Source organism: Pollachius pollachius (genome assembly GCF_949987615.1).
Source record: "Pollachius pollachius genome assembly, chromosome: 2".
Classification (NCBI taxonomy): domain Eukaryota; kingdom Metazoa; phylum Chordata; class Actinopteri; order Gadiformes; family Gadidae; genus Pollachius; species Pollachius pollachius.
In genome coordinates this window covers 23,417,853-23,431,351 of record NC_136935.1, presented here as the reverse complement: position 1 = coordinate 23,431,351, position 13,499 = coordinate 23,417,853, and the positions used below count along the sequence as shown (strand labels likewise).

Genomic DNA, 13,499 nt, shown 5'->3' with positions numbered 1-13,499 from the left:
GCCTCTGCTTTTTTGGCCGCTCTTCTCAGACCGTACACGGCCACAGCAGGAGAAGGACTGTTCCCAAAAAGGTGCACTCGAATCCGGTAGTCCACGACATTGCAGGTAGGATCATTGTCCCTGTACCATAGGAAGCGGAGAAAGTCCCTGTGGTCTTCCTTCACTACGAAGCAGTGGAACATGTGTTCGATGTCAGCCGTAATGGCTACTTGCTCCTTCCTGAACCTCATAAGGACGCCTAGCAGGCTGTTGTTCAGGTTTGGACCGGTGAGCAGGACATCGTTGAGTGAGACTCCTTCATGTGATGCGCTGCTGTCGAAGACCACTCGGATCTTGTCCGGCTTTTTGGGATGGTACACGCCAAACAGGGGTAAGTACCAGCATTCCTTCCCTACTTGCAGGGGTGGAGCGATCTCTGCATGTCCTCTGCTAAGCATGTTCTGCATGAACTCTAGAAAGTGGGGCTTCATCTGCGGTCGTTTTTCCAGAGTGCGGCGGAGCGAGAGGAGGCGGTCATGCGCTTGTCTCCTGTTGTTGGGCAGCCGTTGTCTTGGGGATCGGAAAGGCAGAGGTCCGACCCAGCTTTTGGAGCTGTCTTGGTGGAACTCAGCATCCATGATGTGAAGGAACTCTAGATCCTCCATAGAAGGTGCAAGTCTGTGATCATCGGCAGTACAAGTGAAGATGGCTTGGTCTAAGCTGTCTTCTGCTAGCTTTCCTAGGCTATATGCGAAGGTAAGTACTGGATGGTTTTGATATGTAGGTGCTTGACTGAAAACCTCTTTCACTTTGATTTGGTTGTTGCATGGCTGTAGATGGGTAGCACGACCGTTCTCTAGGATGGATGTTTTATAGCTGTTCACCTGTGGTGATCTGTGTGCACCTCCAAGGCAAACGTCACCGATGACGACCCACCCTAGGTCCAGTCTTTGGGCAAAGGGTGCATTGCCTGGACCATTAATCTGATCCCTGACCTTGTGTAACCTCAGAATGTCTCTTCCCAGAAGGAGGAGTACGTTAGCATCAGGATCGAGAGGTGGTATTTCATCTGCAATACGTTTCAGGTGAGTATGGTGGCGTGCGGCGTCCGGGGTAGGTATCTCAGCTCGATTGTCAGGGACTTCGTTGCATTCGAGAAGCGTAGGTAGAGGAAAGCTAAGTTTCTTGTCCAGTGACTCGATAGTGTAACCAATGGCTCTTCTCCCCACTGTCTCTTTAAGCCCTGCACATGTCTTGAGAGTGTATTCGTAGGAGCACCCAGAGATCTTAAAGACATCAAAGAACTCTGAACGTGCAAGGGAGCGGTTACTTTGATCATCGAGTATTGCGTACATCCTCTTGGACTCCTGTCTGTGTCCAGTGGGGTACACACTGACGAGGCAGATCTTAGCACAGGCTCTCGCACTTAATCCTTCGCCACACACTTGAGTGCACCTCGAAGTGACCTCCTGGGCCTCCGCTTTGTCCTCCTCCCCGCTATGCTCTGAAGCGGGAGGGGACGAATTGGACTTCCAGGTTGCTGGTCCAGGGTGTAGTGCTGTCGTGTGGTTGGTGCTCTCACATTCCATACATTTGACATCGGCGGAGCAGTTCCTGGCGAGATGCTCTGTGGAGGAGCAACAGCGAAAGCAGATGTAGTGTTCTTTGAGTAACTGTTTGCGTTCCTCTAAACTCTTTTCTCGAAAGCCTCTGCATTTCATCAGGGGGTGAGGCTTTCCGTGTAGGGGGCAGTGTTTGCTTGGGTCCGCTGGTTTGTTACCTACTCTTGACTCAGGCTTGTCCACTGAAGAGACTTGGGTCTTGTGAACGTATACAGGCGCCTTCATAGGCCTCTCCCACTTGTTCTTTTTCTCTGCTGGAACTTGTGTGAAGAGGTTGAAGCTTGGGTCTGTACATGCTTTTGCTTCATTGCGAATGAAGTCGACAAACACAGAGAAAGGAGGGAAACTGACCGAATGGTCACGTTTGTATCGTGATCCGAAGTAGATCCACTTTTCCTGAATGTTGTGTGGGAGTTTCTCAATTATAGGATTGACTCCTCTTGAAGTGTCCAAGTATGAAAGACCGGTGAAGTAGCCATCTTGTTTAGCTGCTTCCAGCTCTGACAACAGATCTGCTAAATCTCGAAGTCTCTGTGGATCCTTTGTTGTGATTTTGGGGAAGTTTTCCAGTTTACCAAAGAGGGCCTGTTCAACGGCCTCCGGTGAGCCGTATAGCTCGTCGAGCCGCTCCCATGCCATAGTCAATCCAGTAGGCGGGTGTCTGATATTGACCGATTTAATCCGTTTAACCTGTTCTGCTGACTCTTTTCCGAGATACTTGGTGAGAAGGTCGAGCTGTTCTCCAGCAGACAAGTCCAGGTTGTCAATAGCACTATGGAACGACATTTTCCATGACCAGTAGTTCATTGGTTGTTCATCGTATACAGTGAGTCCTGATGTCACAAGGTGGCTGCGGGCCAGATATTTAGCGAGGTCATTGGTGGTTTGACGGTGGTCGCATCCAACTCTACAGGGCGCTCCATGGACAGGCTGATGTACAGGGGATGGCAAATGCTTATTTAGGCTATAATGTGGCGACGCTTTAATATGATGAGGGACTTGCGGTGTGTAATCAGGTGTAGTCTCTCTATAATGCGACACTTGAGATGCGTAGAATGACGTAGTCTCATCAGGAGTGGTGTCTTGGGCTTGGCTGATGCTTTGTGGGTTTGGTAATGTGGGATTGTCACCATTTATATTGGCTGGCGAATTAACTGCAGTTATACTGGCTTGCTCTGCCACGTAAGCAGCAGTACGCTCTTCTTTGCTTTTTTTTGATACTTTACTGGCAGCCTCACTGACCACTTCGATCCACTGTTCTCTCATACCAGCCATCAGAGAATCAGCCTCCGCTATGGCAGCATATTTTTCTTTCTCTTCGTTTAATGCATCAAGATTGGCATTAATCCGTGCTTGCTCTACCTTTAATTCAATTTCCCTTTTTGAATGTGCCGCTCTAGCTTGCGCTGCTTCAGCTTTTGCTTTGGCCATAGACATCTTTGAGCTGGACGATGTACCGGAAGAGCGAGAGCTCACAGACTTATTATCTCCATTTTCTTTGTTTTTACTGTTAGCTGCTGACATAATGACGGTGCGTTTTCAATATCAGCAACAGATATGATGGCGTACAGGCTGTATGGATGTCTTTCCGTTAGCCGGTTAGCAATTTAGCTCTGTAAGATGGCTGTCTTCGGCTATCTTGTTAGCTGTGTTGCCGTCTTTTCACTGTAATGGGCTCGCTAGCCAAGCAAGCTAACTATCCACTCAGTTAAACGTTTCCCAAAAAACTCCACAGCGAGTTGAGGATTACTCATGTAGTTTAATGGTCATTTCGTGAAACTGTAAACACAATACAAACATAAGGTAAGTATTAATGAAGCTAAACAGTAAGCATAAAGAAGTAAATCTATAATTCAACACATGGAAAATAAAGATAATACTTACAGACGTTGCTTTAACAAACAAGAAGATGTAGAACTGCATCTTAATGGAAGAGCTGATCAAGCTGTCGATCCTGCATGCTCTCTATGTGAATAACGTGCTTGTGACTTCCGGTCACCTAACTAGCAGCCCCTCCCTTAGAGCATTCCCTCTTAAAGGTACAGGCACCTATGCCACATACATTACAAAAAACACACTTCAATGCCAGGGGCAGAACAAGGAGGGTGGGGGTGTGGCCCTGAGCAGATTGTGGCCACGGTACCATGCGCTCTGTTTACAGTGGATGTATCGCAATGGCGAGGCGCACACAGTCTTTGGCCGTGTTCTGTAAATATTCTAGAGCACTCCGGGGGGAATCCTGTGGGGTATACTACGAACCTCACTGAACATACTTTGAACATGAACATGCTTTCTTGGGTAAGCGTGGATCGACTGAGACGCAACTCGCGATTAGAGGTAAATGGTACTACGACGCTCACTTAGGATTCGATTAGTCGAGCCAGGTTTTCCGCTTTAGGTTTGTTCCCGCGCCAATGCGCGTTTATCGCATCATTTTACTCACCTTTACAAACTGGATAGATCAAGAGCATTATATTTCACTCACCTTTGTCTTTATCAGCTTTGTCTTTGTCATTAAACGTTGCCAAGGTAACATGTGCTCTCGTGAAGTGCTGTCCCAATCCGATATATACCTATCTGAGCCCATGTGGTCTCACGCACTCACTCACTTAGCACCTGAGATCAATTAAGTCTGTGAGTCCTTAGTCCTTAGTCCTCAGGGCTCACTTTGGGATTCGGCCCTTCTCAACGATGGCTGAGATAACCCCCACTACGTGTCTCGTTGTCGAAATACCAGAGAAGTCAGAACCCGACGTGTTATGCGCCATAACACCAAAAGCAGAGCGGTTATCCAAATAACAAAGAAGTGAACAACACTTACGTTACAGTGTGTGTATTCACACACACACACTCTTGTGCCCCTCGCACGGTCGTAGCTCATTGGGCAAAGCAGCGAAAGGGGAGGTAGCATGTCCCTGTATAACGACATACAGGGAAAATTTCCAAAGGATCGCGTCTGAGCTTTGTTTTTTCAAAGGCAGAGCAGGATAGCTAGTGCTCGTTTTACACCATCGCCATTTCTAGTTACATAGGCAGGCAAGGGGAACTCATATTAATGCTAGAAAACCTCAGAAAGTGAGTTCACTTTATGAGGCTCCCAGATGCGCCGTTTTGGAATTTTCCCCGTACGTCGTCATAAGGGGAGATGCCACCTCCCCTTTCTCTGCCTTGCCAGCCCAGAGAATTTTGCCCTGCCAATGAGCTACGACCGTGCGAGTGCCACGTGTGTGTGTGTGTGTGTGTGTGTGTGTGTGTGTGTGTGTGTGTGTGTGTGTGTGTGTGTGTGATTACACACACACAACGCATAACGCAAGTGTTCTTTGTTATTTGGATAACCGTTCTGCTGTTGATATCATGGCGCATAACACGTTGGTTCTTTGACGTCTCTGGTATTTCCACAACGAGACAATATTTGGGGTTATCTCAGCCATCGTTGAGCCCCGCTGCCCTTGCCCGCTTCCCCGAGGCACCACCGCTGCGAAGCACCACCGCCCGGCAGCGAGCAGCGGGCAGCGGGCAGTGGAAGGTGGGCAGCGGGAAGCGGGAAGTGGGAAGCGGGCAGCGGGCAACGCAGCAGGCAGGGCAGTTTAGTCTACTTCAGATTGATGTGGAAGTGGAAGAACCAGAGATGTCTGAGAACCAGACGCGGTCGTTTGTGATTCATACTATCGCCTGGAGGCGCACACAGCTTTTGGCCGTAATAATATGTATTATATGATATAGATATCTATGTATTATATGATATTTTGGCACATGTAAATGTAAAAGTATATCCATTCTTCTTAGTGTATTTTTGAAGATAGAGAAAAAATAACTGTTGAACTACAATCCATACTGTTATCAAATAAGAAGACCTTTTTTTGGACCTCCTTTGTTACTTTAATGTTTTCATAGTGCCTCTTTAAAGAGAAATCATTCATTTACTATTGAAAATATTTATATTCAATATTAATATTCTTCAATATTTAGCCTCCAGCTGCTCCAGCAGTTTGTGTCTGTGTTGCATATGTGTTTGAATGTTTGGAACCAGGTTTGGCTGGTGTGTATTGTTGGTAAACCCTGAACCAGGTAATGATTAAAATTGAAGTGCCAAAAAATGTATTAAGGTGTGTTTGGTTAGTATGTCATAGCAAAATAGTTCTGCATTGGTCTGGGGTGTCTGGGTCCCATAACTCGGAAGGTATTGAGCAAAGAGCAACTTTCCATAGGAAATAAATGGGATTCTTAATGATTTTAAATAAAATAGGAGGTGCAAAATATGAATTTTTAGTGAGGTGTGTCTCGTTAGTATCACATAGCAGGACAGGTCTGCATTGGTCTAGGGTGTGTGGGTCCCATAACTCGGAAGCTATTGAGCAAAAAGCCGTTTTCCATAGGAAATGAATGGGATTCTTAAAATATTTGAAAAAAAAGGGAGGTGCAAAAAACGTTTTTTTAGTGAAGTGTGTCTTGTTAGTACCACATAGCAGGATAGGTCTGCATTGGTCTGGGGTGTCTGGGTCCTATTACTCGGAAGCTATTGAGCAAAAAGTCTTTTTCCACAAGAAATGAATGGGATTCTTAAAATAATTGAAAAAAAGGGGAGGTGCAAAATATGAATTTTTAGTGAGGTGTGTCTTGTTTGTACCACATAGCAGGACAGGTCTGCATTGGTCTGGGGTGTCTGGGTCCCATAACTCGGAAGCTATTGAGCAAAAAGCCCTTTTCCATAGGAAATTAATGAGATTCTTAAAATATTTGAAAAAAAGGGGAGGTGCAAAATATGAATTTTTAGTGAGGTGTGTCTTGTTAGTACCACATAGTAGGACAGGTCTGCAATGGTCTGAGGTGTCTGGGTCCTATTACTCGGAAGCTATTTAGCGAAAAGCCTTTTTCCGCAAGAAATGAATGGGATTCTTAAAATATTTGAAAAAAAAGGGAGGTGCAAAATATGAATTTTTAGTGAGGTGTGCCTTGTTTGTACCATATAGCAGGACAGGTCTGCGTTGGTCTTGGGTGTCTGGGTCACATAACTCGGAAGCTATTGAGCAAAAAGCTATTTTCTATAGGAAATGAATGGGATTCTTAAAATATTTGAAAAAAAGGGGACGTGCAAAATATGAATTTTTAGTGAGGTGTGTCTTGTTTGTACCACATAGCAGGACAGGTCTGCATTGGTCTGGGGTGTCTGGGTCCTATTACTCGGAAGCTATTGAGCAAAAAGCCTTTTTCCACAAGGAATTAATGGGATTCTTAAAAAAATGAAATAAAATGGGAGGTGCAAAATATGAATTTTTAGTGAGATGTGGCTTTTCAGTACCACATACACAGTAAATTCCCCAGTGTTAAATATGCAGTGTCAAACTCCATTAACTCTATCTGAGTTAATATAACAACAGCTGGAGTAGAATGCCCCCTAGTGTTGGTGTCAATTTCGGTAGTTAAAACACGGGGTGTAAAAAGTACTCTATGAAGCTCCGCCCACCCCTTTCTCATTTCAAAACTGCACCGACTCTGCAATCCGCCATTTTCAACTGCTTTCGTCGTCGAAGAAGTCTGGTAAGTTTCTCCTCTTCTTTCATTTTACCAAATGTTTAGCATATCTACATGACTAATGTTTTTAAACTGCCTTGTTGTCATTTACCGTGTACTGCAGTTAGTTGTGTATTGTAGAAATAGAAAATCCAGTTGTGGCTAGCTGAACAAATAAGCAGTACCTAGCTTCTTCATTTCGGCTAACCTGCTACCATAAACAGGATTTAGTCGGTAAGAGGTTACTTTCACATTATGAAGGTTTATAAAAAGTGCATTGGTGGTTATCCTGTAATAATTTTAGACTCCTGTAGGTAAAATGGGAAGACTGCATATGTGGGAAGTGGACCAAATTGCGCGGGCAATAAGATTGTGTAGCCTTACTAGCCTAGCCACTCTAATTTTACCCTAACCCTATTAAATTAATTTCAGATTTACAATTTACTGTGAACGTTATCCAAATAAAGTTACTGTTAATTACTTTCACCTCCGCTTAAATTGTAGGCATTCTCTTTCTGATGCCTGGTAGTTTTAAACGTGTGATTTCGGTGCAGTTACGAGACAGTTTGAAACAGGCTTACTGCATGTCAAAGAACGTGGTTTTCATCCCTATGTTCCCCGTTTTTCCCAAAAAGGGTCCTATGTTCCCCTGTAGCCATACATACCGGGGAGTATAGGACCCTTTTTGGGAAAAGCGGGGAACATAGGACCCTTTTCTGGGAAAAGGGTCCTATTTTCACCGCAATCTATCAATCTTCAGTGTTACCTTCAGGGTCTTTTTCAACTAGCTTGGTAGATGCCTGTTGTTTCTGAAGATGTTTCATCAGATTAGAATTGCTAGTTTTTGATGTGGCTAGAGTTTTCCAACCTCCACAAAGATGACAGGTCACCAAAATATTCCTTATGTCTTTTACTGTCAGAAAGGAAAAATAATGTGCATATTTCCATGAGAGAAATACAACGCCTGGACCACCGTCGACTGCCGGCATTGTTTTAATTCATTTACTTGCGTGTCGCTGCGTCACGTGACTCACGGCCGCTTCATGTCCACCACGGAAACTGTAGTCCTGGGTTATGCACGTGAAATAACGAGTAACGAGCCTGTTTAAATCGCAGTAACGATAACGCGTTACTGATTTTGACAAAGTAATTAGTTACAGTGCTCGTTACCTCAAAAGTAACGTAGTTACTGTAACGCGTTACTTAATAACGCGTTAGTCCCAACACTGATGAATAGACTGCGTCAGGTTCTCCGACGTCTCTCACTCTTCCACAAAAGGTAAAGACTTGAAATGGTAGTTATCTCGGCCGGAATTTGGCAGTAATGGTGAGAAAAAGTAATAGACCGGGGAACATAGAACCCTTTTTTTGAAAAAGGGTTCCGGGGAACATAGGACCCGGGGAACATAGATACGCTCCCGTTTTCAGCCACAGTGCTTGTCTTCAGTTTATGGTAATTGTCTGGTGCTCACATTACGCGCGCGCCAAAGTCCACCATTTTGCTTTGTCCGCCATCGGGAACAGCACATCCAAGTGCAACGCCGCTGCTTCTGCCTGTCACTTTGTCACGGGATAGCCATCGGTGGAGGCAGACATTTTATCAATAATCTAAATCATCATTACTTGCTGAATTTTCAAACAATTTTCAAGCCGTTTGCTTTGCATGGCATGGGTATTTACGGTGAAGGATACTTGGTTACCAAAAAGTAAACAGTAGTTCTGTATTGTGGCATCCCGCCGCCGGACCTCGGACCGGGCGGGTCCGAGGACACGCAGTAGACCGGGTTTACCGTCGCCAACCTCCAGCCGGCGACAGAGAGCACCACGTCTCTCCCCCCAATCAACGCAATCGGAGACACCTGGCCGGAGGAAGGGAAAGGACCAGGAGCCGGGCTTAAAAGGCGCACCAGACCGGGCGAAACAGGAAGTGCCAAGGAGAGAGTCCGCACCACGGGAGAGTGCCACGGAGAGAGTCCACACCACGGGAGAGTGACACGGCGGGAGTCCGCACCAACGGGAGAGTGACACGGCGGGAGTCCGCAACAACGGGAGAGTGACACGGAGGGAGTAAGCACCAGACTGGGCGAACGGCAAGGGACGCGGAGGGATTCCGCACAGCGCCGGGCAAGTGACACGGCGGGAGTGCCCGCTAGACCGGGAGAAGGGCGAAGCGACACGGAGGGATTCCGCACCACGCCGGCGATCTAGAGGCTCACGGAGACCCTAGCACGAGTATACAGACTATTGATTATTCTCGTGAAATAAACGCCAAATGCGGCTTTAACCCTTGATTTCTGTGTGATTCCTGCCGCGTATCTGACAATCGGGGAAACGGGTTGCCACAGTATGAATGCATATTATTCTATTTATTATTATAATTTATATACATTTTTGTGCATTTGACACACAGGTATGCTATAATACATTTCAGGTTGCACAAAAATATAAAGTTTAACAACTAAACTTTGCAATGATGCTGAAATATGTTATGGATCTTAACAGTGTGTGTGTGTGTCAAAAATTGCACCCGGTTATGTATTTTGATTGTAATAATAAGACTGAGACATTAATTGGGAAATGTTTTTTTTTGCAGGGAGAATCTTACTGAAGGTGAAACTCGGTGATTGCCAAAAATTTGTCCGAATACTGGAGCCGACTCTGTCAGAGTTTCTGATTGCAGGTAAGCTTTTGACTTAATCGATATTTGTGATCAGCTTTAAGTCACTTAAATTGATATCCACATGGCTTTGGATGCACACATTACTCTGCAGTAAGGAATCCTAACTGCAGAGTAATGTGTGCATCCAAAGCCAAAGAACTATAACTTATAGTTCTAGTCGTATTTTTCCCATTGGATGTTTAAGTGTTTATGCCATTTGCTTACATGTACGAAAGAAGGAGTATGGAATATGATTTAATTGACGTTTATGGGCATTGCCTTTTCACCTTAACTTTCCACTGGAAGAGGACCCCTTCAGGGACTGTGGGAAGCACATGTTATGGTTGGGGATGGTTGTATAAGGACTGTCTAATTAATATTTTCCTGTGTACAGTGTAGTGATGCTGGAGATATGTTAAGGATTTAAACATTCTCCAGAGTTGGGGTAGTGTTGCAATCTCTGCCTCCCCCTGGTGGCTTGTTGGGGAAAATATGTTTGTGTGGCACATGGGTGTGACGAAAAAGAACAGGTGTGTTGTGGGTAGGAAGAACGTGTGACCGCGGGCGAATGAGTTGGAGTCATTGAAGGAATAAAGCCGAGTTCATTTTTCGTGCAACCAACCAACGTCTCCCTGTTTGTGCTTCGGCTATGTCAACCTGGACCACTAGACAAACAAGTTACCTGCAACGAGCCAAGTAATTAGTAGAGACCAGCTCGCTCCCAACTACGGTTCGGAGCGTGGAAGCTGAGGAGGTAACACATATCATATTTATTAAAATAATCTTAAATTATTTTCTCAGCTCACAAGGGTTTAACCTATTGTCCTTTTAATAGTTTGAATGATTATATGCATGATGTATTTGAGCAAATATTTGAAAATAAATACTGAAATTAGTAAAAAAACAAACAAACATGTGACTTGAAAAGTTGGGCAAGATAGATTTCAAAAGTTGCTTAAATTAATATAAGTCAACCCTTATCTGAAATTAAATGAGTATTCAATGTGAATGTGACTTTCTTTACTTAATGGTAAAGGATTTATTCAACTTTTTTCAGGTTCCTGAGTATTCGTAACAGGGTTGCGCCAAGCGTAGCACACAACAAATAAAACATCTCATAAAAAGTGTACCTTTGATGCCTGAGCTGGACGAATCAAATTATTTGATGGTTTATTACCTGTTTTTCTTAAATACATAACAGAAGATTATAAAATAAAGGGTCAATTTTTCAAAAGTGGTGATGCCTAAATTGTCCTCCAATTCTGGAATGACACACAAGGCCTGAGGTCGACTGCCGTTGGTCTGAAAAGCAGAAACCATTTTAAACCTTTAAAATTGTATAACCACCTTAAGGAAAGCGACAGCAACACACTCCACAACAAGGCTCTTACCCACAGATAGTTACACGCAGAAAAGTGTCCCCTTAGCCAGCTTGTCCTGGAAATCTGTCCAACACACAACAACCAACACATCAGGCAAAACCAAATTATAAGAAAATAAAATGAAAATTATTTGGCACATTGGAAAGAGTCCACCAAAAACCAGAGTAAATTGGCATGCTATTTGTCCCTTAACAGAGACTACACCGTGGCAGAATACCTGACCACCGTGACCGACCTTAAACTGAGGAAATCCTTGACCAGATACAGACTCAGCGAACACAGCCTGCCCTGGGCATCGAGAAGGGCAGCAAGACCTGGTCAGGGAGCCAGGTCTGTCACAGACAGACCTAGCTCCCGAGAGAAGACAGACTGTGCTCCCACTGCACACACAACCAACTAGAGACATAACTGCACTTCCTCACTTCCTGCCAGTCACACGAAGACATCAGGAATACACACTTCCCACGGATTACAAAGGCATGCAAGGACTTCAAAGACACTCCAGAAGCTCACGAACTGCCATACTTGTTGGGAGAAATACAACAATGTGCGAACGCAGCAGCAAGATTCGTCACCTGTTGTGATGAGAGAAGGACCTCAAACTCCCCATAGACTCATCCCCCTGGACTCACTCTTCACACAATAATTGCACTATTGCACACATCCTCCATAATGTAAATACTGTGTATTTAGAGTGTATCTTTAATTTATCTGTTTGTACGAGATACTGTAATTTTTGTAACTTTTCTAATATCGCACATTTTACTTTTTGAAGTACTTTTATAGTATAACATTTGATATGTAAAGATATTTTGTATTTAACGGTTTATATTCTTATTCTCATGCCAATAAAGCTTTCTTGAATTGAATTGAATGAGAGAGAGAGAGAGAGAGAGAGAGAGAGAGAGAGAGAGAGAGAGAGAGAGAGAGAGAGAGAGAGAGAGAGAGAGAGAGAGAGAGAGAGAGAGAGAGAGAGAGAGAGAGAGAGAGAGAGAGAGAGAGAGAGAGAGAGAGAGAGAGAGAGAGAGAGAGAGAGAGAGAGAGAGAGAGAGAGAGAGAGAGAGAGAGAGAGAGAGAGAGAGAGAGGCGGTCCTTAGTACTGCAGGCTGTGCTCTGTAGTCTGCAGCAGCAGTGTTCTGGAGGAGAGACACGAGGAGCGGTGGAGTAAACGGAAAGGACGGATTTTGTGAATTTCAGTGAGCTGCTGGATTATCGTATTGTATGCGGGAGGGTTTCTGGTGTTTGAGGAGGAATACTGATGACGAGCTCTTGCGTCCCACTTTTCTTCTGGGATTCCAGATGAGACGTTCCGTTGAACAAACGGCTGACCGAACCAGTGTACTAGCTCCTGGCTGAGAGGATATAAGACACTTGAGGAGACGTCAGTCTGGAACCACTAGCGTCTTAGGACGTGTTACTGGTGTTACTGATGTTCTTCATTCTCCAGCTCCCAGCATGCTGGGCCGCTGAGGGTTGGTTTAACTGAATCAGAGTGTCAATAAACGGACACTAGGAGGGGCGTGGAAGACACCAAAAGGAGATCAGAGATCTTGTAAAGGAATGAAGAGCTGTTTCATGATCTGGTAGAAGCCCTTAACGCTATAATGGACAGTGAGGTGTTCACTCCTCTCCTGGAGGACTTCATGCTCACGCCTCTTGTTTCTTGGGTAAGGGATGTCCTCACTATTCACGGTTATTTAGCCTGGTCACCCAATCCATCACGCATGTTATACCAATGTAGAATGTGTGTCGACATTATGTATTTAACATGTGTTTATGTGTTTAGGTGAAGACCGTGGTCCATCCGACGACAAGCGATGGATCCAAACTATCGGAATATATTGCATTGGTGGATGGGATATACCTGAACGAGATTATGCTTGAGATGTAAGTAGGCCTATCCCATGTAAACGTGTCATGGCTACGTAGTCTAACGCAGCCCAACATCCATCCAGACTACTGTTGAAATGGGTCGCCTTGTGTTAACATGCAGGAACAGACCGCCTCTATAGACTGCGCACAATAGGGCCTTATATTGGGCCAGGGTTGGTTCATTTGGTCACAGATCTGGCTGTTTTTATTTTTAACCCCGATGCTGTTTGTTTTTTTTTGGGGGGGGGGGGGCGGCACAAGACATTAGCGGGAGACCGACCAGTTTGCAGTCGCCCTGCTTCCTGTAGGAAGATGTTCTGTTCTGTTGTCATCTAAAGCTGATCGCCTCTCTGCACGCCCCGTTATCTGATACAAAGACGCACCAGAGCTAAAGCCTACTGCAAAATGCAGATTTTATTTCAAGGACGCATAGGGCCTGATATCAGTCCGTCTTGTGAGCCTGTATAACCATAC

General features: G+C 44.9%; 1 protein-coding gene across 4 annotated transcripts in view; it reads left to right on the top strand.

Annotated features, from left to right (window-relative positions):
• Positions 1-12,318: 12,318 nt before the first annotated feature.
• ccdc88ab (coiled-coil domain containing 88Ab) overlaps positions 12,319-13,499 on the top strand; it is a 127,003-nt gene continuing 125,822 nt past the window's right edge. For all 4 annotated transcript variants that reach the window (XM_079730193.1, XM_079730192.1, XM_079730191.1 and 1 more), the window contains exons 1-2: positions 12,319-12,820; positions 12,940-13,040. In XM_079730193.1, the coding sequence (XP_079586319.1) occupies positions 12,758-12,820; positions 12,940-13,040 (164 nt within the window). In that variant the 5' untranslated portion in view covers positions 12,319-12,757. The remainder of the gene's footprint in view (positions 12,821-12,939; positions 13,041-13,499) is intronic.